Below are 27338 nucleotides of genomic sequence, written 5' to 3'. Positions count from 1 at the left end.
GACCTTATCAACCGTTGGAGGGCAAATAAGAGTCTTGGATGAAGCTGATAGTTGTGTGATCCCTTCATCCAGGTCTTTGTAACCTTAACAAGTTGGATGGCAAATAAACAATCCGGTGGTCCCCAATAAGTTTTTAATGGTGGGTATTCAATCACCACTGTTTCCTGTGGTGTGGTCCACATGAAATTTGGATCTACTTCATTATGGGGATAATGCCCTAAAATGAGCTGTCAAAACTGATGACGCATGATTGTGGGCTGCACGGTGAGGGATCCACCGAAGCCACACCCTATTCGGAAAGGGCAACCAATGTTGGAATATGGTCCATCCTAAGTAGAGCCCATCTAAACCAACGTTGAATATGGACCATCCTAAGTAGAGCCCATCTATTAATGGCCCTTCCCAAACGACATAACCTATCAACTTCGGTAATTATTTCCGGAGGAAAAGGAAAATGGCAGAACTGAATAGTTAGCTGCTACTTCTCTTTCTTTTCTTTACCTTGTCAGCAGAGAGATTGAGACCACAAATATAGACGACAGGCACTGCTTCGTTAGTGTGACATCAACCGCTTATATTCCCCATGGCAAAACGCCGTGCAGATCCAACATGAGGCCATCCTTATATAGCCCACCATCACCCTCATTCACCAAACTATAGAAGAAGCAAAATAATAAATGCAGCTGGGCCGCATCTAACAAAAAAAAAACGAAACGAGACAGTACAGGATTGACAATGAAATACGGGACAACATACCACCCTCACATCAGCACCATACTATAAAGTTGGCGGCCCCATCAAAAAAACAAGCTGACACTATATGAGCAGACCACAGAACAATGCAGGTGGGCCTCACCTCGGATCCCAACAAAAACACACGGCATATAAAGAGGTGGATGAGGAAAAAATCATCAACCACTCAGACTGGCAGCCAAAGACGATCATTTGATTGAACGAGGCTTCCATGTCTTTTATCTGCAAATATTTTAAAGCCCTTGGCTCTCCGATTACACTTCCAACTTGAAACAGATGCAACTGTCTTTGGTCGGAAATTAAAATAACAAGGGATGAACATGGGGTGTACCACTGATACTGCCCTAACCTCACTGCGGTACCCAGCCAGATGTGGGGCCCATTGATGTAGCAAAGGAAAAACGCTGCAGGAACGCCCACCCTTAATTTTCACATGGGCATATCTGAGTTGTAAAACAGACTAATTTTTTGCCTCAACTTTCATCTAGCCTAAATGGTCTGACCAGACTGGATTCTATATAAACAAAAGGGTAGGGCCCCCCACCCTAATCAACCGAGAGCATTCCCTTTCAATATGTTCAATGTGCTATGGCCCACCTAAGTTTTTGATCGGGCTGATTTTGGGGTGCTGATGTTCTTTTAGTTGACAAATCTGATGGACAGGTTGGACTCTGAGAACACATCTTTGGACCTTACAACTGGCCAGTACCAGGGTAAGGCTACTAGGCTAGTGTAGTAACTTTTAAAATTTTACTTAGAAATCAGCCAATGTGAACAAAAGAAAAACAGCAACTCCTTGCTGTATATGAAAGGGAACCAGAGAATAAATAGAAACAAACAAAAGATGAGAGATTCTACCTACCAACAACAGCTTCGATCAATCCAATGACCTGAAAAAAACATTGGATAAAAAGAAGGCCCCTGCTAGAGACTGCATTTTTTCATGATGGCTAATATAAAGATCTATTAGATTAAAGAGGGGGAAAAAACACTATTACATCTTAATTAGACAAGATGAGAATTGCAAGAAACAGTAGTAGTAACCTCAAAAAAGGGGTCTGCCAGGACAAAACCAGGGGTGTGGCAGCCGAGGGATTGTGGGGAGTCCTCCCAGCAACAGCCGGAGATACCGCACGGCCCCCAGGGTTGCTCTGCTGCTCATTCGTTGGTAGTGGATTTTCTGGCCTATCATGTGGGGGCGGAGTTAAAGATACTCTGGTACCGTCATCAAGATCTCGACCTGCCCATGAAACATCTGAGTTTATTTCCAGTGAATCACCTGGTGTAGAAAAAAATAGCTATTTGTTTGCTGGATTCTAATATGTGCTCGTAATGAAACAATATATAAAAGCAAATAGCTCGTTCCACTCGTGTAGATCCTCCACACATGCCAATCTGGCATAAATGCATAAGATCCAACATGCCCAAGTGAGCCCAATCCTAATGCGCCATCAACACAATCAGGCCAGTCATTCAGCTAGGTCATGTGCATGTTGAATATGGACTGACGATCAACTCTTTTTTACCAGTTAAAATGTTCTGCAATCTGGCCCACCTACTGAGAAGCCTGCCTGATTTTGTATCAGAGAACATGCATGGCCAGCCCCGCCTGATGAACCAGCCTGATTTTTTAGCAAAGGGGGTTGACCCACAGGTCAACTGGCTTGACCCGCTTCCAAGGCAGGTTCAGGCCATGCTAGCTGAATGGGGAGGAGGTCGGGCTTGGCTAGAAATATATTGAAGTAATGGATTGGGCATAGGTTGAACCCTACCCAACCCGACCCACCTATAAATGTTATCAATAGGCTGGGCCAGTGGGCCCCAAAACAAATTCATGGAAAAGCGGGAATGCATGCATATGATCATTTATGCATGCATGCATTTACTTATTGGGTCTGGCTGGGCATAACCAGCTTTAGGCCCGGCTTAGACCTACTAGCTTGGTCCATGGGCTAGGCTTGGGCCTCGCATGCATGACCCAATCAATTTTCAGGTTGGGCTTGGGCTCAAGTCATTGTAAGCACAATCTGACCCAGTTCATCAGCCCAACCCGACTTTATACATACATGCTAATATCCTACAAATATGTCATTCTAATCTTTAGTTAGGCAACCACCATCTTGAATGCAGACCGTTGGCTTCATCTAATATGTTTTCTTCTTTTTTTCTCTCTTTTTTTTTGTATTTGTATTTGTGGCATACTTGATAAACGGATAGATTAGGAAAAGGGATTTTGACCAAAATGGCCTCATGGTATTGCCAAACGCAGCAAAGGGAATCCCATTACAAAAGATAACTTTTTATGCCCTCTGACAGAAAAGTTGCAAAATTTGGGATGAAAATGCTCCTACTTCAATTCCAGGGATTTTGACCAAAATAGCCTCGTGGTATGGTTAAACGTAGTCAATAGCCATCTTTTTCAAATTTTTTCTTTCTTTGGCTGTGAGAGCCTTTTCAAATTTTCAAAGGGACAAAATTGCCCTTTAAGTCGAGCCCAGCGCCCATCAAGGCATGATGATGGGAGGGATTTGTTTTGCGTACAGTATACTTATTACGGTGAAGCATACTGAGTAAACTATGTGAGGCCCACCATGAATGATGTCTTCAATCCACACTGTCCATCTACTTCCATAGCTCATTTTAATGCATGAGCTGAAAATTGAAGCATATCCAGAGCTCAAGTGGACCACAACACAGGAAAAAGTGTGAATTGTGTGCCTAACATTGAAAACTTCTTGGGTGGCCAAAGAAGTTTTGGATGAAGCTAATATTTGTGTTTTCCCATAATCTGACCTCTTTGTGACCTTATGAAAAGGTTGGATGACATATAAACATCATTGTAGGCCTTGTAAGGTTTTGACAATGAACATCATTATTTCCACCATTTCATGTGGTGTGGTCCACTTGATCTTTCAATATGATTCAATTTTGGGATCACACCCTAAAATGATCCTTCAAAACAGATTAATGAAGTGGATCAGACATACATCTATGGTGGGCCCCACGGACTTTACTCAGTATGCTTAAGCATACTGAGTATCTCAGTATGCAATCCTCTTCCGTCCGGGAGAAGCCTCGTTCAAAGCGGATCCCAATGCATCACATTGGATTGCATGATCATGGGGCCCATTGGAAAGCAGATCCAATCCGTTGTTGTTGTTGTTTGTGGCCCACAATTTCTCTGAGAAGACATTAACTTCACCCTGTTATGACCTCTATGTGGCCCACAACAATCAAAAACTCAGAACGTTGGCCATCCAATTCGTGTTTCGTTATGGTGGGGTCCACCTGATCAGCAGATCTGGCTCATTCTTCAGACAATTGCCTTGCAAGTGGATCATTTCTTAAATGGTTTTCTTATATTTCTTTTTTTTTGTTTTCCGAAAGGATAATGTTATGGTTGTGGGTGGTGATCAAGGTTGCTGTCATGGGAAGAAGTGATTTCGATAAGGGTTTTGAAGTTCAGTTTGACGACCGTGGATGTCATGTGGAAGACAATGATGGAGGAGGTAGATTTGTGGTTGTTGAATGGACTGGCTTGGTTGTCACGTTGAAGGGTGAAGGAGATAGACGGTCGTGGTTGTCATGTTGAAGAGCTTTGTCAACCTCGACCGATAATACATGACAACCTCGACCATTAACACGTGGAAATCTCGACCTTCATCCATTAAGGGCCAAGGTTATCATGCACTGTAAACAGCAATAGTTGCAGGTGTAAAGGTCGAGGTTATCAATCTGTCTAGTTGACAACCTCGACCCTTAATGGATGATAACCTCGACCCATACTAACTGATTGTCAACCTCGACCCATATTGACCGATTGTCAACCTCGACCCTTAATGGATGATAACCTCAACCCATTCTAACTGATTGTCAACCTCGAGCCATAATTGATGACAACCTCAACCCATCCTAACTAGTTGACAACCATGATTGCTTGGACCAATGTAATGTAGGTCCTGAGAACGCGGCAGTTTCCCCGAAGTGTTTTTCTCACTTTTTTAAGGACTACATGTTACATGTTTTGCCACATCCTATTAGAAAAGAGATGTTTAGGAAGACTTGCTTCGGATATCTGCTAGATTTCCCGGTAGATGGCCCACGGTCAAATAATCCATTGTCTTATGAAGAGGCATATTGGTGAACTGACTTTCGATGTTCAAGGCACCATCATGAAATTCACCGAGATCGACTTTGCCCTCATTATGGGACTGAGGCGTGAACCATATAGGTCAAAGGAGTCTCAAGTAGATTAAGGAACAGGAGGAGAGAAAAGAAAGGGAATTAGAGAGACTTATTTGCGAAAAGCATCTGTGAAGGAGCATTTGAAAGAAGCTTTTCTCTCACTACGCGGAAAAAAGAAACACGAGGATGCAGTGAAGTTATCGATTTTAATTTGCATCAAGAATCTGGTAGTTGCATCTCCAACTAAGAATAGTTGTGTAAATAAGTACATTGAATTGGTACCCCTAGGGCACAATGGGGTACCAATGTTTTAAATATCATTATCGCATAATGTATCGCACCCTTGGGATGCGGATTAATATCAGTTATCGCATGGGATATATCGGTTGTATCGCGTAATGTATCACTGTTGTTGGGAAACATGGGGACATTGGGAAATTGGACGAATGTTTTAATGAAACTTCAAGGATTGTTGAAAAGGACATCAATACACACTTAGAAATCAAAACGTTACCAAAAAAAAAAAGTGCACATAATAGGGGCTTCCTTTGTATGGGGTCCTAATAAACGTGCATTCCAACTGAACTGATGGAAGTATATTCATAGTCTATTCATATAATTTATAAACGTAAGAAGAAAACATGTATGAAAACACAAGCAATACATTTAAAAGCAAAAGAAGAATCACTAGATCAGGTTACATACATGTTTAATTTTGTGTTTGGATACAAAGATTGCAACTAATTTGTGAGAAATTGAGAAATTTTATTTTTTCTCAATTTTTCGCAACTTGACCCATCTCCCCCAAATCTTGAAATCGAAGTTCCAAATCCATAATTTTTCATGGAAAACATAAAGAATCATAGATTTGTAACAATTTGGCACTGGTTTAACGTGATTCACAACAAAAACATGGATCGGAAATTGAAAATGCTCACTGGATTGAATAGGTGGGATATATCGGCACTACTTATGTGTTTCGTATCGCATAGGTGGGAAACAAGATATATCGGCTGATATCGTCGATATTTAAAACACCGTGGGGTATCAACAGTTGAAAGACAGGGCTAATACTGCAATAAAGGGTGACTACCCCGCTTCATACAGCATATGCGGATGCGTTACAAGTAACTTATCGTTATTCTAATTCATTAAGGGTGTTTTGGTGTTTGTTTCTGTTTTTTGAATATTCAATACATGTCCTAATTAATGTGCATTGCATCATTTTGTGAGTTAACAAATATGAGCATATGAGCGATTCCATCAACTATCCAGCGATAAGGGATGGGTCGTAAGAAGAGCTCATGGCCGAATTCCTCGAATCCTCAATTCAAGGGTGAAATAGAGATTTGTCAATTTTGGGTTCTGCCAGGCCCAACCAAAAAAAAATGTCCTCGAGTCAGGCTTGGGTTGCATTGTGCCCGAGCCTCGGGTTTTAGGTGTCGGATCAAGGCCGGGCCTAGCCTAGCCTAGCCCAAACCCAACCCATTGCCGCCCAAGGGAGGCAACGGGCTAGGCGTACCAAGCCATGTCATGCCCAGGCCCAACCCAACAATAGACCCAAGGCCCATGCCCAGCCCAAGACTGACCCCCCCAAAAAAAAAAAAAAGCCCCAAGCCCGACCCAGACCTGAAATTAATAAAATCCCTACTTTCCAACACTAGACCCAAGGACTGTGCCCAGCCCAAGACTGACCCCAAAAAAAAAAAAAAAGGCCCTAGGCCCGACCCAGACTTAAAATTAATAAAATCCTTACTTTCCCCCTTGAATTCTCTTAATCTATCTATTTATCACGTGGGCCACACATACACAAAGAAACACACATTTTAGAGGATTGAAACCAATGTTCCGCATTCAAGATAGACGGTTGCATAAGTAAGGATTAGAATAGTGTATTTGTAGGATATAACACATGTACATGTAAAGTTGGGTCAGGTTGCGCTAAAATGACTTGAGCCCAAGCCAGACCCAAAAATTGATCAGGCCATCATGCAAGGACGCTGAAGCCCGTCCCATAGACCAAGGTAGTAGGTCCTAGCCCGGCCAAAGTGAGGTCGGGTGAGCTACCTGGCCCATTGTCACCCTCAGTTGAGCCCAACATTATTACAATTAAATGGGATGGGTCGGGTGGGGTAGGGCTTGGGCTTGACGAATTTCAAGTGGGTCGGGTCAAGCCATAGGGCAGTGGATTGCGGGTTGGGTTCAGACAGATTGTTTGGCCCATTTTAAAAACAGATTGGGCTCGGGTTGCCACCCCTAATGGCCCCTCCTGATTGCAAGGCACAGACCTCACATGTTATGTTTGCACAACTACTAGCATGGGAGGGGAAGACCACATCTATACATGGACTTTGCAGCCTCATGTTGACATATGCTCCCCACGCAACTTAATAAGACCATATCCCCTAAAGCCAGTGCCATGCGTCATACACAAACACAAGTATGGCTGGGGCTGTTGATGGGGTACCTGAATCCGTGGGAACCCAAGGTATCCAATGTTCCAACAGCTGATTTAATCAGATCTGGATCCAAATCTCAGGCCAATTAATAACCGGATCAGGTTCATTCCACGGATGGGAGCCGATTAGAAAATAGGTTGGGTTAGGTCCTGACTCAGTGACTAGTGAGTTACCCACAAATGATATTTTTTAAAGTTTTACCCTTTACTTGTTTATAGTTATTAATTAAAAACCAAACAAAACACATGTTTCCAGAATCAACCCGAATCCAAATCCAGATCTGGATCAAGCATCTAGACCTGATTCTGGACCCAAACCCCATTTGGAGTTCTAATTTGTGCTTGAAACTAGACCCAACAAGAATAGACAAGGCATGAAAATCCAATTCAATTTGGATCCAGTGCATTAAATGGTGCACATATCCAAACCTGACACAAGCCAAATCCGATTCCCTTAGTTGGGTCCAGATACAGATGCACCACTACCCAACCCATTAATAGTTGTACAATGTGGCCCACTAATGGAGCTTTAAACCCAAAGACTTGTGATGCCCAAGCTAAGTGGCAAAGCCAGTTGAATGAAAAGGCGCGCAAGCTTGTAACATTTTCTTAAGCATGGTCAGCTCAACAAGTGGAAAGTGGAACGTGGAAATAAACGATACTGAGGAGTTATGAAAGCAAGGGCAATAACTGAAACATAAAACAATAATAGGAGTTATGAAAGCAAGGATGATAACTCACACTTAGAACGTGACCATCCCAGCTTCAATTTCTCCCGATCAAACACTATGCGGTATCCCATCATCAAATTCTCTGCATAATCAGATCCCTTGCTCAGAAAGCAAGAGAAAGGAAAAAATGAAAGAAGGGGGGAAATGCATGGAAAGAGCTGAAAGGGAATACTCACGTCCAATTGTCCCAAGTGCATCTTCTCCTGCTGACTGTAGAGCTAAACAAAACCCGGCCAACTCTCCCTGCAATTTATGACCAGGAATACTATTTCTGAGTGCCTCTCTAATTAGACAAACTAAATTGCATGCGATTCAGGCAGTTGGACTACACATTTTCCAGGCCCCTAATTTGTTTCCATCCATGCACCATGTTGTTAATCAGCAGTGTTTCTAGTACTTAATAAAAGGGGCCATTGATATTCAAGAAGGATAGGGACCTAGATCATGTTTTTTTTAGATGCAAAATACCGAAACTCGGTGGCTCGACTCGAAACTCAGACCAAGTCAACATCCGACTCAACCAGATTTCGAGCTGAGTCTCTTGGAAACTTGCTGATGAGTTTGAATTGATTGAGTCTTGATAAGACTCGATGAGTCAACTCATAAACTCGGTCGACTCGGTATGATTCTTCCTGACTCAACAAGTCACTCGCCCGGGATCAACCAGTTTCTTTGTAAAATTGAAAAGTGTGCATGAGTGAACAAGAACCTATGGCCAGTTACAGATGATAAAAGCCCGCTACCACCAAACCAAGCGCCTGGCCCTCACGTTTTATAATGGTGATACTGTTTATTTGATGTATCCAGCAAGTTTCACATTAACCACCAAACTATATATTTTATTTTAATTATTGATATAACGTGTAGAGTCAAGAAATGACTCGTTCAAGTCTTAGAGTTGACTTGACCCAGTTGGACATCAAGTCGAGTCAAGTTTCCGGGTTCCTGAACTATTAGTTGGATGCATTAAGAGCAATGACCAAAGTGTATTGGTTAAAGCCAATGTGATTAAATGAATGGTGTAGAAGCTATTTCCAAAACCTACTAAATTACGACCCCTCTAAGAGCATAAGGATATTATACAAAAGGATATATATATATATATATATATATATATATATAGGGAAATGGTACTATAAGGTCGACCTCATAGGAGCTTCCCATGAGATGTGATGTGTGATGGACATCCATGCCGTGCATTTGGTAGGTCCCCTCTAGGTCATGGGATGTGCCAAAAATCAGCCGTATCAGGAACTCATGTGCGCCACACCATCTAAAGAAACAGGAAATCATGCCTAAAACATCTTAAAGCACTTGGTGGGGCCCACCTACGTTTTGGAATGGCCTAAAATTTGGTGTGGCCCCTAATCCAAGTGAGACACACAACGGATGGGCTGGATGTCTGAACCACATCTCACTGGGCCCCCTTTATACAATCAAGAAGGTTTTGTTGGGTGGGCACCCACTCAACTGTTGTCAGTGGTGTGCCCCACCTAAGTCATGGATTGGCCTGATTTGTAGGCCCATGGCTCACCATGGAATGGTGCATCTTATTAATGGGATGGATGTCTGTCACACATCATGGTGGGGACAACGGAGCTCGACTTCATGGTACCATTTACTATGAGGTCAACCTCGTGGGAGCTTTCCATGAGATCGAGCTCCCCGTGGGCCCCACCGCAATCTATGTCAAACATCCACACCATGCATTTGGTGGGTCCACTCTAGGTTATGGTATATCCCTAAAAACAGCCGTATCCGGAATTCATGTGGGGCATGCCATGTGAAATTATGCCTAAAGCATCTAAGACCACTTAGCAGGGCCCACCTGAGTTCTTTTTTTAACAAAAAAGACAACCACAAGAACCGAAAACACGAAAGAGAAAAGGAAAAAAGGAAACAAACAAAAAAAAAACAAAAGAAACCTAAATAGAACCTACAGGACCTAAAGAGAAACTAAGAATACCCACTAAACCCGCGAAAAATTAAGGTGCCCGGACCCCAAACAAAAGAAAGACTCTATTCAAGACCCCAGCCATTCTGATGTTTTTGTTTCAGAAGCAATTCATTTATTTCCCTCCAGATTTCCCAAACCGTAGCCAACAAAGCCAACCTCCATCTTTTCCTTCCCGTTCTCCCCCATCCGTCTCATGCCACGAGGATAGGAGGTCTCCAATCGAAGAGGACATCACTCAAAGGACAATGGCACAAGAAAGGATCCCAGCTCAGACAATGGAGAAGGAATAATGCAGAAATAAATGGTCCACAGATTCAGCGTCTAAATAGCACAGTAAGCAGACATTGGGAAGAATCAACCCCCTCTTTCACATGTTGTCTACTGTTAGAATCCTCCTCCTTGCAAGCCACGCAAAAGCCACCACTTTGGGTGGGGCCACGTAGGACCATATTGAACTCGTCAAGCAGCCACTAGCGTGTTGGGATTCAGCCTCTGAAAGAGTTCTACAAAAGGATCGAGCCGAGAAAAGCCCATAGGCATTTATCATCTAGATCATCGTGTCATTTTGGTCTCAAGAGAGGAAGATGACCTGCAATTGCAACAAAAGAATAGCTAAGCTCTCTGTCTCATCGTCCTTCAGGTCTCTCCTAAAAAAAAGAATTCCGTACATGGTGGGGTTTTATTATTGGGTATTTTGGGTAGAGAGGGTAATTGATGCAAGACAATTAACCAATTGCTCTAAAAGCTCGAACTGTTAGAGCATGGCGAATAAATCTTTTTATCTCATAGCCCAAGCCCCACATCTCATGGGTTAGAACCTTGGTCGAACCTCCCTCGTGAGCCCCAAATTACATGGGTACCGCCTCACACGAGCCACCCGAATCACGCGGGTGGGGCCCACATCTCGCGAGCCACCCGCCTCACACGGGCCGCCCACCCCGAGCGTGCGCCCCTGCATCTCACAGGCAACCCCACTCGAGCCGGTGTGAAAATGCCCCTGCATTAGAAATAGAAAGGAAGAATGGTAGAAATGTGAAGAAAAAATGGGAGAAATGATTAGTTTTGGTAGAGTAGGGGTGTAGCCTTTGAGTTTGAGGGTTGAGAGAGTGTGATGGATTGATGGGGATGGGATGTGATGGATGGATTGATTGGGCTATCTCGAGGGAAAGAAAAAATCCCGAGTAATGTCAATCCTCCACTGGTCCACATATCATAATAGTTCTCAATTGGATCACTAGCATACGATATTTGGCCATGTAGGCTCTTGCATTGCATAGCTTGGATATGGCTGATAGCATTTATGGACCTGTCAGTTTAGCCATCCATCATTTCCGCTTAATCTGACATTTATATGCTTGACACATGCATTGCGCGCGCACACACGCACTCTAAGCTTCGTAGTAAGTTTACGCATGCTGTTTACGTGCAAGTTATGCTAGACCGCGGCAGCATTGAGGTAGGAGCATGTGCCTGGTCTTTTGGACCTCTGTTATATTATGTATTTCCCTTCCGGCACTGTACTCGAACAGATATTATAGTGGAAATGTGATGATGTTTTTTTTTTAAAAGTTTTGGTACACTTGTAGTTATGCTCATGTACAAAAAAAATAAAAAAATCACCCTGATATGGCATGATAAAGGACCACTGTAATTATGTTAGAAATGATTCCCTTATAGTCTCAATAAAACTCCTATTTTGTTGCCCAAAATGATTACTTCTAAACACCATTAATTCCATATTCATATAATGCTACTAGATAAAGATTGCAAATATCAGTTAAATCAATACATGCATTTCCAAAAAAAAAAAATCAGTTAAATCAATACTGACACTAATTATCTGCATGCATTATAAAGCATAAAACAGATACCAGCGGAAAACAGAAGTAGCTAATTCTTGTATTGTTTGGTACTTGTAGTTAACGAGAAGTCCAAACATATAATCAAGCTACATACCTCTTTTCCATAATACGGAAAAATGGGATTATGAACCTCAAAGCTGTTGTTCCCTGAAAACCTTAGAGTGACAGTAGGAATCTTGGGCAGATCCAGTGAACTGTTCTCAAAAGCAGCAGCTATCAGTAACAAAAGATGCAACCAAACTTGCAAAACAATTGTGAAGTTTCACCCAATCAAACCTTGCAAATATACCTGGCCTTATAACAATACTCCCATGGAGATCCTTCATAGCGGAACCTTGAAGTGTTCATTTGTCTGTCAAACTATCATGTAAAAGTACCATCTTAGGCAACAAGAAAATAAAAATATATATAAACAAAAAATTTTTGTTGAAGTCACAGGAGAAAGGAAATACCTCCACAGCAACTGTATCATACACATCATCAGGAAGAAACGTGAACGATGACCCACTATCAACCATTGCCTGGAAGCCAGTTTGTTTCAGGCATGCAGGCCCGATGCAAAAGCCATCTACTCCAATGATGTAATGAAGGCTGAACCAAATCCCAAACTAATTATAAAATGCACACAAGTACGAAAGCGTGTAAAGCATTGCATACCCTAATTTGTAATGAACAAACAAAAACCAGGTAAAGGCCTTCCTATAGTGATCAAAGTTATGCATATAAAGCATGGAGTTACATTCCCTAAAATTTTGTAATGAACAAAGAAAAAGGTGAAGACCTTCCTACAGGGCTTGTTTGGAAGCTTGTAAATGGGGTTAAATGGGAAATAGAATTGGAGGTAAATGAATTGAGAGGGAGTAAATGAAATGCATTTGAAATGCAAATATTCTATTTGGATGGGAATAAATGCAAGGAATTGAAATGCATTGGAATTTTTCAATATATTCACGGGAACACATGTGACATACCAAATCAGCTTTAATATCCCAAATTAGTATACATATGTGATATTTAACAGAATGATTGTAATAAGCCCATTGAAATATATACTTTTGCCAAAATTGAGAAAATCTTGAGCCTCGGGTGGGCCACAAATGTAATGATCACAAACAAGCAATTTTTTTATTTAAACATAGCTTCTTTTTTTACACACCCACCCACGCGCACACCCCACATGGGCACTTGAACCCAGGACTTCAGTGTTGAAATGCAGAGCATCTACCACTGAGCCATGCATCAAGACCCCACAAACAAGCAACTTGCCAACGTTTTTTAACCATCCATTTAGATGGCCAACCTTTGGACAGTTTGGGATCATTCTATTGGTGTGATTTTAGTGATGTAGCCGATAATTGTATTGTTTCGGAGTATCATTAGTGTGCCACGTGTATGGCAGACATGTGCGTAGCGGGACCTTTGTTTACTTGTGCGACTCTCCAAGGGAGCTCAAAAAGGCATTTCGCCCCATTTACTTCCAAATCCTCTCTCAAAGGGAGGAGTTCATTTTCAGGACCATTTACTCCCATTTCATTTCATTTCCATGCATTTACTCCCATCCAAACACACCTCAAATGCCATGCACTCGCTATACCCCATTTACGTCCATTTACTCCCATCCAAATGGCCCCATAGTGATCTATCACATGTGTACCAAAATATTTTGAAGTTCCAAGACAACCCGCAGATGAACACCATTGTAGAATGATCAACTACAATTCTGGGATCCACAAATGAAGAACTGGACTTGATAGCCAGACTACACACACAAGGAAATTTAATAATAATATTAGTATTATTGTTGTTGTTGTTGTTGTTGTTGTTGTTGTTTGCTTTCCAAATGGGTGCGTTTTAAATGTCAAAATCATCCCCAGAATTTCAAGAGAAGCTCAGCCAAAAACTTGAAACTAAAATGACATGAAATTTTGAGGCGCCTTACTATTTCCCTTCCCATTCCAAGAATGGAGTCGATTGTTGAGCAGATGATCCTTGGTCCCCAAAGAAAATCCTCCCAGAATCACCATCATCATCATCAAAACACAATGAGAAAGAATTCCTCACTAATCCAGCTTTTGCAAGGAAACTTGGAACTGAGACATCCCCAAATCCCAGACCAAGAAGACCATCAGGAGCAATACCGTCCAAATACCCACCACTTTGTGTCATACCACAGCTGCATTGAGGAAAGGACAAAAGAAAATCAGAACGTTTATCGAGAATCAGGCATCATCAGAGACAAACAGCAGGTAGGAAAATGATAGAAGTGACGAGTCAGAAAATGAACAGACGCAAATTCAAACAAATTGAGCACACCCTATAATTACTGGAGTCTTCGCTGTGCTTGTAGATGCATGGTCACCGCTGGAAGCCAAATATAATGTGTCCTCAACCAACAATCCAGAACTTGATGTATTTTCTGAGTAGTAATCAACATTGTACGGACAGGGCTGCTTTGGGCTTTTGCACTTAGGTCCCAAAGAACAAAGCTCGTGGCTGCAAGATAGGTGTTTGCTGGTGCTGGATCCAGATGGACTATACACGCTTAGATCTCTATCCTGCATAATAGATGCCCCAAATACCAGGGAGCACCTGCCAATCAATCATTGGAAATAAGTGCTAAACCTGTTACCAAGTATTAGCGATACTTCTCAGAACTTGACAATTCCATTCACAGAACTGTGGAAGAAATGCTGCTTCACTGCATCTATTAGAAAGCACTAACGACTATTCTTTCATCATTGCGTTAAAAATAAGATCCACAAAATGAAAGAAAACTCCACAGAAAACACAAAGGAGAGTAAATAGCCACCAACTTATGCAGGCAGTGTACAGATCAACTTGTAACGCACATAAATGAGAAGCAAATTCAGTGATGCAGTTATGTGAGCTATCTTTGTGCAGAATAATCAAGCAACTTTCAACTGCGTCTCCCTACACGATTTAGCTCCACTCCAAATCTAGCCTCATAACCGATCCCTCACCAATGGGAAACACTATAAGATTTTTTATTTAGAATTCAGTGAGAAAATATAGAAAGCTTTCTGATTGGAACTGGACATGATGGCTCAATGATCCATCAAAAAATTCTGAAAAACAGTATACGAATTACCCGTGCTTAGGTAGGATAGATAAATCATAAAGCCCAATATGTATAAAAAGATGTGGAAATTTGAGAATCTCTTCAAAATATCTTTTTCCATGTCATTAATAGTAGAACGGGATGCCTAAAATGCTATCATCAAAGCTTCATGGCATCTTCGAAACCATGGGTTTTCCATCATAAAAGAAATCCTCCAAGTCATCCTTAAATGTTTCTTTCTGAAATGTATCACAAGATGCCAATGAGTGAAAGGATTCCCTAGCTAAGTAAGGGAATATCATGTATCTCTAATTGTTGGCTCTTATCCCCTATCTTGATGGATTTAGTTCTCCCTAACCTTTATTAATATTTGTTGTTTATCTTTTCTTGGATGGTAATTTTGTCACCTATCAAAAGCAAATAAAAAATTATAAATTAAAAAAACAAAAAAAAAAAAAAAGGAGAAGAAGAAGAAGAAGAAGAAGATAAAAACCCAATGTAGTAGGAAAATACGTTGTAAGATGGCAATGGAACGCAGACTTTTAGAATGTGGGCATCCAAATTTCCTTCAAACTCTCCTTGACCTACTACCTCCACTGAAAATGCTTGGAGCCACAAGTCCTTGCATGATGATATTCCCAACTTAGATGCAACTCTTCCACACCAAGATTGTAGCTCAACTTCACAGCTGATTTCCTTCAGCTTATGCATTCTCGTTTAAGAAAAAACAGTCAGAATGCAATTGAAAAACTTTGGGCTAGATGTCCAACATCAAAATGCCACCTCGCCAACATCACTTCCCAATTTGTAACTTTCTTAATACACCGCGTCTCTGTCTTTTGGAAAAAAACAAAAACAATAACAGAAGAAAGAAAATACAACGAATGAAAAGTAAAAATAATTTCTTGATTAGTTTTCAAATGAGAAAGGAATATAAAAACAGTTTTATTTTGCATTATTACCTACTAGAGAGATCAACCGCTTCATTGTTGCCCAGGTAGAGGTTAGCCTCAATTTTACTCCACATATAAAATCTAACAACAACAATATAAATAGCAAAAAAGAATACCCAACAATCATTAGTTGCAGTTCATAATTTTCCTAACGCTATGAGCACGAGTAACTATTACTAAGAGATATGGCTTGTACGATCAGAATTCCCAACATCTCCACACAACCTAAAGGCAGGAGCATCATACGAACACAAATCCCATTCTTTTTGCTTTTTATTGGTAACCTAGATCCCAGTGTCGCTATGTTTACATCCTTTCCCTTCCCAATCTGTTTGAGAAATGGATTGGCCATCTTTTGTTCAGTGAAAGACAAGAAACTGTAGCTTCTCTTCCTCGAGAGAAATTTACAGGCCCATCAATAGTGGTAACAGCAGCTCGGTTGTGGCAGAGCAAATCTACAAACTCATAAACTATTTCACAGAATGTTTATTCACCCATCAAGTGCCTCAACTGCATGTCTTCCTGCAGCAAGAAAAAGTCCTCCAATGACAAAAATATGCCTTCTGATTTTGCAACACTTCGTGCAATATCAAAGCTCTTATGAAAACAACACTACAAAGAAGCAAGGTTGGCCGACTCGGTGAGTTGACTTGGGTCTCACCCTAGTCAACCCGATTTGTATTCCCCACTGAGTCAAAAAAAAAAGGGGCCAACTCAGTTGGAGTCGAAATAAGACATGAAGCGGGCGAGCTCTCACATGACTCAGTCACTCTGATAACACGCTAAACTCAGGCGCATCAAAAACGCTTCTCCTCCTCTTCTTCCTTCTTCTGCTTCTCCTCCTTTGCCTTCAGTGCCGCGGCAACTACAATCTTTCTCCGTCTTCTCTTCTACCTTCAGTGCTATGGCGACTACTCTCATTTCATATGGTTCCCATTCAACCCCAAAAACAAGAGAGGAAAAAAGCCAATCCTTTGGCAGACTACAATGGTTGATATGCATGCACTACGAAATCATGCACATGGCACACAAGTGACTCAAATCAAACAGTCCGAATTGTGATACACAACTCAGACTATAAAATAATACTTGCTATGATTTTACTAGATTGTTGGAATTTAATGGGTGGCTGAAAATAACAATGTCCAATGGCCTGATTACAACAAACAAGTCTCCACTAATCAGAGATTAGGATTATTCAACCAATCTGATTTTTGGAAGATGATCAACACATCATTGGTCACCAAATTTTGGATGGTTTACTTTTGAGTCAACGTATGGCACGTGTACAATTTCTAAGAGCCTGAGTATCAACCATTATACTCCACTAGACTATCTATTAACTCCTAATTCTTATATGGAGGATTTTAACTTGTGGATTAGACTCTACCACCATTTAAAATAATGGTGACTCTTCGATATTACACATGGCATAATTGCTAGGCAATCCAAACCGCCCAAATTGTGGAACCAATTGTGGATGGAGGAGCACAACAAAATAATAAGAACGAGAAGATGAAAGTAAGAAATTCATTTTTCCCTAGTAATTTGTACCATTCACCACTTTACTTCTAACCATCCATTTGATATCCCATCAATTAAGTGGTTAGGATTTCTTGTCAGATTTATTGAATCATTTTAATATTTTATTAATGGACATAATTTGGGCTATCAACTATTTGCCATTTCAATCGGCCATTTAACATCCACAATCAGTTGTTAAAAAATAGATCACTGTCAATGCTAATTTCATCGAATGTGGAGCAAAGATTTGCACAGCCTAATTTGAATGATTCACATATAATCCTTTAATGTTTATAAATAAATAAAAAATTTATGATCTACAAGATGTTTTAACCTAGGGTATTTGTATGGCTATTGCAAGTTGCAATGATGCCCATCATCTGGACGAAATCAATGCCAATGGCCAAATCATATCAGCGGTATGGGTAACTGGAAAAGGAAAATGGGCCCCAATTCTGTCAAACCATGACCTGCAGACCAAGTCAAGTCCAAGTCCCAAGTTTGTCAACCTTGAAAAGAAGCAATTGGTTACTCATCAAGCAACAAGTTAGCATCGTTTTTCAATCAATAATTAATTATAACTCATCATCATCAATTTGGGGCTGGCTTTTAAACGGTAGATGCATAAAGATTTAGAATCAGATGTTCACCAAACATCAACCTCTCTCTTAACCAGGATCTTGGAAGCCGCCATGGCAACACCAATCACATGCTAGTATGGTCCCATCCAGTATTGACCCCCAGCCAAACTATTACACACACAGTCCTAAAGGGTGAACAAGCAAAGCAGGGTCGCGGAGCGGCAGCTACCAGGCAAACTTTTAATTACAAACTACCACAATCGTTATATACACTGGCAGTTTCCACAACAGCACATTAACTAATCCAGGCAACGCAACATACATAATTGTAATCATCGAAATCTCCATTCTGTTGCTGGGCTACTCAAAAATGGATATGAGCACCGAGTACAGCAAGGCTTGGGTATAGCTGCCGATCCTCTAAATCCCAATTTATTGTTATACGAATACCATCAAGAGGTGATTTCTACAATGTGTTGAAAAGCTTAAAGAATCTCAAGACCAAGCAAGAGAGGTGGTAACTCAGTTTTGTCTCCATAACACAATTCCAATATTAATAGGTGATTTCATATATACCAGAATTAACAAAGCAAGAAGCGCGGAGTTATGCAAAAAGGATCTGAGACAAATTAAAACGAAGTCACTCGGAACAAAGATTAAAATAATAAAAAATTTGAAAGAAAAAAAAAAGGGAAACATGCTGTTAGTAATTTTCAGTCTGAATAATGACAATTGCTGAATTAGGGCTGTTGGCCTACCAGACGATAGTAACTGGCAGACACGGGAGCACATTGTATGCAATCACATGGAACCCAAAATAAATCACTTCCAGCATCCAATGCAACCAGAAACGAAACATTAGGGGTTCCAATATCAACCCACGTGTAATGTAACCTGCCCATCAAACAGTAGAGCATCTCAATTGACAATTCTCAAATGCTTGGTATAGAATAGAACATAAGTAAGAATTATCGTAAAGGGAAGATTTTAGCCATAAGTTTTTTTTCTCAGAAGGGAAGATTTTGGCCTCTTTTTTTTCTTTTTTTGAGAAGCATAATTTCAACCATAAAGAAAAATAACGCTAGGTATAGAATAGAACATGAGTGAGGATTAATGATAAAGGGAACATATTTTACCTTTTTTATTTTGAGAAGTATATTTCAACCATAAAGAAAACAATTTACACATAAATAGAAACATTATACACGCTTCATGTAACTAACTACATAGACATCTTTAGAAAAGGGCGAATTATCAAGTCAATCGTGTTATCATGTCACAATCAACTGTAGGAACCTATAATTCTTGCCAAAAGCAATAATTAAGGAAGATCAGAGGCAGAAAATTGCACTTCGGAATTTTGAACCAAAACTCATAACATAGACGCATCAGAAAACACCATGGGCAGGATCCTAATTTAGCTGTTATAGTGCAGATAGATGTTAGAGGAATAGAAGCATATTAGATTATGCAAGCAGCTTTTAAGATTTATAGGAATAGAAGCCTATATAAATTAACCATTATATAACAGAGCTTACAGTACAATGATAGATTTTTTATCACTTCTCATGAGAAGCAGAAAACATAAGAACAAGGTACCTATCACAAGATCTAGGGGATAACATGATCTATTGCAAGAATGTTGGACCACATCGAGCTTTGAATGTCGAAGATCTAGGGGATAACGCCTACTTGCTCAAGCTTCTGCCAGAGGCCCATTTTAGTGCATCTTAAATGTCGATGATCTCACTTCTTACATTGATGTCATACAAATGAAATACAGGAGAGCATGTCATACAACTTAAATGCCCAAGCAAAGTGAAGAAGAAAATGACAATGTGCTTGACAATCAGATGGTTTTCACAAGACAAGGTAAGTATTGGCAATACTTGGTCAAGGGGGGGAGCAGGAAATTGTCCAACTCCATATGGATTCCACCAGTTGATTTCCAGCAACTTAACCCAGACCTTTAACAGGGGTAAACATTGAACTTGACAGAGCTGAGTTGCATAAGCCAGGGGGAGAAAATGGCAATGAGTCTGAGGCCCACAGAGTCTATAATGCCAGGCCCAAGAAATTAGCACCATGCCCACATATTTTGATTGACAATCAAAATGCTTAGAGCCCATAACCTCTTTCTCATTTACCAAGTTGCAGCTTCTTTTTCGAGTTAACTTCTTGAGCAAGCTTCTTTTGTCCTAAAAATCATTTAATGCTCTCTTTTTAAAGGCAAGCAAAAGTTCACTTGAAGCAACTCCATTATTGGCAGTGCTCGATTGATGTGACTCCTTTCATGTATCTTAATAGAAGTCCATATCTCCATCTTCCTGGCGGCTTATACGCAAAAAAATTCTTGATGTCTCCCTTAGTTAAAACTTAGACAACATGCCTAAACTTGCTCTCTTGCAGCCTTAAACCAGTCCACAGACCAGCAACTCCTAACCCTATCTTCTGCTCTAACAATCCCCATCAATAGCCCTCATTTTAACCTTTTGAAACCCTAGTTTACACTCCAACTCTCTAGACCTACCTTGACACCTTGACTTAACTTATTATGGTTTTTTTTTTTTTTGCCTGATATCTCCCCTAATTAACCCTTAGCCTGCAGGCCTAAACTCACTCTTTCCAGCCTTAAAACAGTCCATCAACCAGCAATTCTCAATCCTATCTTCTGCCCTAACAGTCCCTATCAATAGCCCCTAGTTTAACCTTTTGAAACCGTACTTACACCAACCCCTCTCTAGACAAATGTCTTTTTAGGGAATTTTACAAAAAAAAATTTAAAAAAATAAAATAATAACCACCAACTATAGAATTTACATTCCGGTACTTTTTTCAAAAACGTTATCAATAAGCTACCCATTAATTTACGTAATTATCATTAGAGTACCTTAACAGCGGCTCAGGTTGGTCATGCAAGCAAATGGGTCGGCGGCTCAAGTGGGCCCTACAGTGATGTTTATGTGAATTCCACCCCAACCACCAAGTGTGTCACCCCGTATTAGGCCCAGGGCCCAAAATCAACCCCATCCATAATTTTGGTGGACCACACAATTGGAAACAATGTATGGGGAAACGCTCACCCTCCAAATTGCTTCTGTTCATGTGACCTACATGAATCATGGATGGCCTAATTTCTAGGCCCCAAGCGTATATTTTGGAACGGCATCTAAAATTTGGAGTGGATTTCATATAATCATCACAGTGGGCCTTGTAAAAATCAAGGGCGAACATCTCTCTCCCAACTGATTCCTTTGGTGTAGCCCACTTGAATCACTTGTGATGTCACCTTAAATTTTTTAGCCCTGGGCCTAACATATGGGAATATATGGGATTACACATCTAATGGTCATAGTAGATTTCACATACACATCATGATGAGCCCCATAAAAAATCAAGGGCAGGCACCCTCTCCCAACTGTTCCCTAAAAATTTGTTGCTGATATATTAGAAAAAGGAAATTTTGTGTCACCCCCTCCCCCCTTATTTTCTTTTGAGGCCCACCATGACGCGTATGTGAGAGATCCATTCTTAGCATTAGATGTGTAATTCCATGTTAGGCCCAGGGCCAAAAAATCAGGCCAACTTGCGATTCAAGTGGGCCGCACCAAAGGAAATAGTTGGGAGAGAAGGAGAAAGTTAGGAGAGAGGTGTCCACCCTTGATTTTCACAAGGACCACTGCAATGCTTATATAAAATCCACTCCAACCATTAGATTACACGCCAAAAACTTAGGCATAAGGCCCAAAACTCAGGCCCATTTGTGATTCAGGTGGGCCAAACCAAGGGAAACAATTTAGAGGGTGAGTGTTTTCCCATACATTTTCCAATCATGTGGTCCACTCGAATCACAGATGGGGCTGATTTTTTAGCACTGGGCCAAACATGGGGTGATGCACCTAGTGCTCAGGGAGGATTTCACATAAACATCATGGTGGGGCCCACCTAAGTAGCCAACCCCTTTGCTCGCACAGCCAACCTGAGTCGCCCCTAAGAAATCTAATAGAAGCTACTCATGATAATTAACTAAATAAATGGGGTAACTTATTAAAACCTTTTTGAAAAAGGTACATGAATCTAAATCCTATAACAAGTAGGTAGTTTTTTTTTTTATTCCCTTCTTTTTGACATTGACAAACCAGACCAATAAACCCAAAGCTCTTAAACCCTATCTTCCGCCCTAACAGTCCCTATCATTGGCCCTTACTTTAACCTTTTGAAACACTAGTCTGCACTCCAACTCCTCTCTAGACCTTTCTGACTACTGTTATACTATTTTTTATTTATTTCTCTCTCAATTAACCCTTAGCCTACAAGCTAAACTCACTCTCTTCCAGCCTTAAACTGATCTACAAACCAGCATCTCTTAACCCTATCTTCTGCCCTAACAGTCCCTATCAATGGCCCAATAAGTCCACCCCAACTTGTTCTTCTTGCTTCACTATCAATTTTAATATCCACATTAATGCCAAGACAGTTGAGAATGACTTATTTCTGAGTATTTGTTAATTGATTGTACAGAAGTTTGGTGTATTAACCATTGGAATGGTTTTCATAATCAGGAATTATCATATGATGCATTAGGATTTCAACCACTGCCCATTTCTCCTTTATATCAAACCACAAAAAGAAATAAGCCATTAACAATGACCTAGTAGCTAGCATGTTCACCTATTGTCCATAAAACCAACAAGCACCAAGAATTATTTAAAACTCAACACATTGCCAAAATGCTCATGAGTGAGATCCGCAAATCTAACACAAGAATTCATGATGCTGTCCATGCTAGAATTATCCGCGACTTCGAAAAATCAGATTACTGAATCAATTAACACCGAAGATGAATCTGTCTACCAAAGAACCGAAAGCTGTAGGGATGAGGACATGTATCGACTCTAAGCTCCCAAGGCTAGTTAGACAAATAGATTTCATGAGTTAACTTTAGTTCAAACTTCGTGGCTGATGAAAAGGGGTTTTCCTGTGGAATAGAAAGCTCGTGGCCTGTTTGGATGTACCCTAAAACAACCAAAATGGGAATGCAGTGAAAACTACTTGGATACATTTCCATCACACCTCATTCTAGGGCCCATTGTTTCTTTTTCTCTTCTGTTTTTTTCTTTTTTCTTTTTCTGTTTCTTTGCCTTCTTTTTCTTTTTCTTTTTTTTGGAAAGGCTAGGGCCCATTGTTTCTAATATAAGAATTAACACATCCTGCCACCTGTGTCATGCAGGGCCAGCCAAATGGCCCCGGCAGGCATCCTGCTTCCCACATTTCGTTCTACACCCAAAAAGGCAATCAATTTGGCTCCAGACCATGGTAACCAGGCCAGGGTACCCATTTCACCTCAGAAAACTGAAACATCCATCCACATTTCTTGCTTCTTTCTTCAGAGCAATTACACTATTTTATTTTATTTTATTTTTTTAAGTTAATTTGCGTATTCAAAAAGTCAGTGCAGGTCACTCAAAGCCAATTGAGATGGTGTGGTTATGTGCTAAGAAAACTGGAGACAACTTAGGTAAGGAAGGGAACTTCAATTAGGGCCTGTTTGGATGCCCATAACATTTTTTAAATGAAACAAAGTTACAGGTGAGATTGTTATAGTTGGCATTTGGGGGAGGAAAGTCACAGGTAACTTCCTCTCAACCTGTGACTTTCTTACAGGAGAAAGAGGTGAAAATGATACAAACACTTTTCAAGTTACCTGTATCTTTGATTTTTTTATTTTTTATTTTTGAAGGATAAGTTACCTGTATCTTTGATACAGGGATACAGGTAACGCTGGAATTTTTGAAATAAAAATTTATGGGAAGAATCGCAGCTTGCATTAAAGAGGCCTACCTACAAAATTTATGAGGAGAATCGCAGCTTGCAACTTGCATCTATGTATTGAAGCCGGTTGGTAGCCCATTTGTTATATAAACACCTTATCCCCCTCCAATGTCTCCATCTCCCTCTCTCTCAGTCTCCTTCTCCCTCTCTATCAGTTTTCGTTTCCCTCTCCTAGTCTCCCTCTCCCTCTCCCGTTGAGCTCCAGCAAGGTTAGAAAACCCTTTCCTTCTTTTTTTCTGTTTTCCCCTTTCTTTTTGCGTCAGGTTTTAGAGAGGCGGTTTGGCTAGGATGTGTGGGTAATGGTTGGTGGTCTATGAGGCCCACCATCTTGTATTTGTTTTATCCATGCCGTTCATCTATTCTTTTGGATCGTTTTAGGGCTTGATTCTAAAATGAGGCATATCTAAATCTCAGATGGACCACACCACAGAAAACGGTAATAATTAAAAGTCCACCATTAAAAAAACTCCCAGGGCCCACTGTAATGTTTATTTGACATCCAACCTATTGATTAGGTCATAAAGACCTGGATGAAGAGAAAAAAACAAATATCAGTTTGATCCAAAACATTGGTGGCCCACCAGAAGTTTTTAATGGTGGGCATTCAATCAACACTGTTTTTAGTGATGTGTTCCACTTGAGATTTGGATGTACCTCATTTTTGGGCTGATGACTTAAAATGATCTGAAATAATGGATAGATGGTGTGGATGAAACAAATACAACATAGTGGGGCCCACATAACATGTCAGCAGCCAAACCATCGTAGTCAGCTAAAATTGGCTACTACTGATGGTGCTATGTGGGCCATACCATGATTTATGTGTTACCTCAAAGTTTTTTTTCCCCACATTACAATCATTTTGAAAATGTGGGCCCAATGGCTCACCTGTTGATTAGTTTAGCTTAAGAATCGACTAAACTATTCATTTACATGGGCTTAATAAAATATAATAATTTTATCCAAGTTTTTTTATGTGTCAATCTGATTTTTCAACGATTCCATATTTCAAGCTCTGATTAGGGTAAATATACAACTTATTACGTGTAACAAAGTTACAGATTATCCAAACACAAAAACAAAGTTACCAGCAAGTAAGTTACAACTTACATCCAAACAAGATTACCTGTTACTTTCTTTCACCTATAAGTAAGTTACATGTAACTTTCTTACCACTTAAAAAAGTTACAGGCATCCAAACAGGCCCTTAGAGTTGAAGGGCCCGAAAGGAAGATGAGAAGAAGACCTAAATGGACTTAGACATTGCTCATGAGAATGGATATGTACATTTCTTCACTTACATAACGTGGGACCTTTCAAATAGGAATTTTAGGCGTAGCAGGATTCATAAAGCTGACCAATCCAAAAAAAAAAGGATTCAGAAAGCTGACCCCCAAATATCTGTGATTTGGCTATGGTGATGATGATCAAGGCGTTTCAGAGTGCAGATTAAGATTGAAGAGGTGGTTTTGCACGTGTGCAGTGCATACGTGGGGGCAGGTCCCACCAAAAACAGGAGCTTTCGAAAAATCAGGCTGATCAACTACCCAGGTGGACCACAAGTGTGTGACATAAATGTAAGATTATAAAACCTAAGGGCTCATTTGGCAGCGCGGATTCGGAGGGATTCATGGGGATTTGCTGTTTTTTGGTCGTTCAGTAGCAAGGCATTGGAGGGATTTAAATTTGAGAAGAATCCAAAACCCCCAAAGGAGCTATTTTTGAACTTCCAACTAAAATCCACGCTGCCGAATGAGCCCTCAGATGAGTTCCCTACTGCATTCACCATATGCGTGTGGACCACATGATGAGATGAACCAACATGGCAAGTGAATGTGTAAGGTGGAACCCATCCACCGAGTGACCCGGATCCCACACACGTGCCGATTTTGCCAAGTACAAATCGAACCTCCGGTCAAATCTCGGTTATTAGATAGAGTTCACCTTAGCCATTGTCAATAACTCCATAAATCCAAGCTTAAAATAAATGGATAAATGAGAGATGAAGAAAAAAAAAATGCTCGATTTATCTCACCATCCGAAGTCGTTTCCGAACGAGACCGTCTCACTCCCCTCCGAAGGAAAGAGAGACTGATACTTGGGGTTGAGCTTCAACTTCGTCCTTTCCAAATCGCTGCGAACGAGAATCTGGTAGTATTCCATGCTCCTGCGCATCGGCCAAGAACCGGCCAAAATCCCTCCATTCCTAGAAACCCTTATGGCTTTTGCTTCGTCGGACAATCGGTGGATGAGTTTAGAAGAGAAGGTGAGAGAACGAGCATTTCCGATGAGGATGAAAGTCAGTAAGAGAGAAACAATGGAGCGAGCTGCCATGGCGACTCGGAACGATTCGGGAGGTCCTGAACGGATAAAATGCACGGATCTAGGGTTTCTCGGATGGAGGAAAAGGCAGGAGGGAGCTGGAATCTAGTGTATGGGAGATCGTCAGGAATTGTATAGAATCACAGAGAGAGATTTGGGGTTTTTGCAAGAGGGAGAGAGATCTAGAGTTTCATTTGGTTTTTCATTAAATTTCTTCTCCCTCCCTCTCTCTCTCTCTCTCTGTGTAAAGGGAATGGATATAAAAGAGAAATTTCTCAGGGTTTTTGAAAGCTCAGTTCCGAGGGAGTGACACTGGGATGCCTATCTTGCGCACTAGGTGTCTCTACGCACCGCCTCCTTTTGAGCCCGCGCGTAGCATCACACGTTGGACAGGTAATGCGCGCAAGGGAGATGATACGGGGAGCCGGAAGAACCGTGATGCGGGGGAGCCATCTCTCCATGAGAGCGGGATTGGGTGCGGCCCTCACCAGGGGCCGGCGGATTAGATGCGGCCCTTACAATGGGCCCATTTACGGATATATATTCTGAATCTGGATTCTCCTGAGAAAAAATTATTTGTTGCGATGTGATTGGGCCAGATCAAAATATACTATATTTAATGCAGATGTGCTGGCAACGTTATTAATAATGTGGACCAAGCACAATCTAAAAAACAGAAAAAACTTAATTGTAATGACAGGATCCAAATTCATATATTCTATATCCACCCAATCTCTCTGTTTTTCCAAATTTTTTTAAGAATATAAGCTCAAAAATGAAGCATATCTAATTCTAAAGTATACTTTCTATAGGAAACGTTGGTGATTGGATGCCCTACTATTAGAAACTTCTTATGGCTCATTGTAATGTTTTTGTCATGTTTATTTACCATTAAACTTATTGATACAGCCTCATAAACCTGGACATGTTTATTTGCCATTAAACTTATTGATATGGGCACATAAACCCGTACAAAGGAAATAAAAAAAAACAAATATCATTTTGATTCAAAACCTATAGGCCCGCTAATGGTCAATCACCACTATTGCCATACGCATATGGTATGGTCCACCTCAGAATGGGATATACTTCATTTTTAGG

General features: G+C 40.7%; 1 protein-coding gene across 2 annotated transcripts; it reads right to left on the bottom strand.

Moving 5' to 3' along the window:
• Nucleotides 1-1605: 1605 nt before the first annotated feature.
• LOC131232684 (aspartic proteinase-like protein 1) lies at nt 1606-26688 on the bottom strand. Of its 2 annotated transcripts, XM_058229095.1 has the most exons (10): nt 25951-26685; nt 18842-18977; nt 14260-14501; nt 13886-14119; nt 12399-12537; nt 12236-12306; nt 12041-12140; nt 8304-8370; nt 8138-8209; nt 1606-1993 (listed from the first exon to the last, which is right to left on the bottom strand). In XM_058229095.1, exons 1-10 carry the CDS (start codon nt 26247-26249, stop codon nt 1755-1757), a joined length of 1599 nt encoding a protein of 532 aa, XP_058085078.1. In that variant the 5' UTR covers nt 26250-26685; the 3' UTR covers nt 1606-1754. The 2 variants fall into 2 exon arrangements, with proteins under 2 accessions (XP_058085078.1, XP_058085087.1); XM_058229104.1 differs by lacking the exon at nt 18842-18977 and having other exon boundaries at nt 14260-14535; nt 25951-26688.
• Nucleotides 26689-27338: the final 650 nt, after the last annotated feature.

This window comes from Magnolia sinica, chromosome 2 (genome assembly GCF_029962835.1).
Source record: "Magnolia sinica isolate HGM2019 chromosome 2, MsV1, whole genome shotgun sequence".
In the NCBI taxonomy this organism is placed as follows: Eukaryota; Viridiplantae; Streptophyta; class Magnoliopsida; order Magnoliales; family Magnoliaceae; genus Magnolia; species Magnolia sinica.
The sequence above is the reverse complement of the archived record's forward strand: the minus strand, read 5'-3'. Positions and strand labels throughout refer to the sequence as shown.

What these genes read in the sequence shown, in the direction of transcription:
- LOC131232684 (XM_058229095.1), bottom strand. Translation starts at nt 26,249, where the DNA reads ATGGCAGCTCGCTCCATTGTTTCTCTCTTACTGACTTTCATCCTCATC. An exon ending in CTGCCAGTTACTATCGTCTG is followed by an intron (nt 14,502 to 18,841) that starts GTAGGCCAACAG and finishes TCTATTATGCAG; the next exon opens with GATAGAGATCTAAGCGTGTA. An exon ending in TTCCGTATTATGGAAAAGAG is followed by an intron (nt 8,371 to 12,040) that starts GTATGTAGCTTG and finishes CATAAATTGCAG; the next exon opens with GGAGAGTTGGCCGGGTTTTG.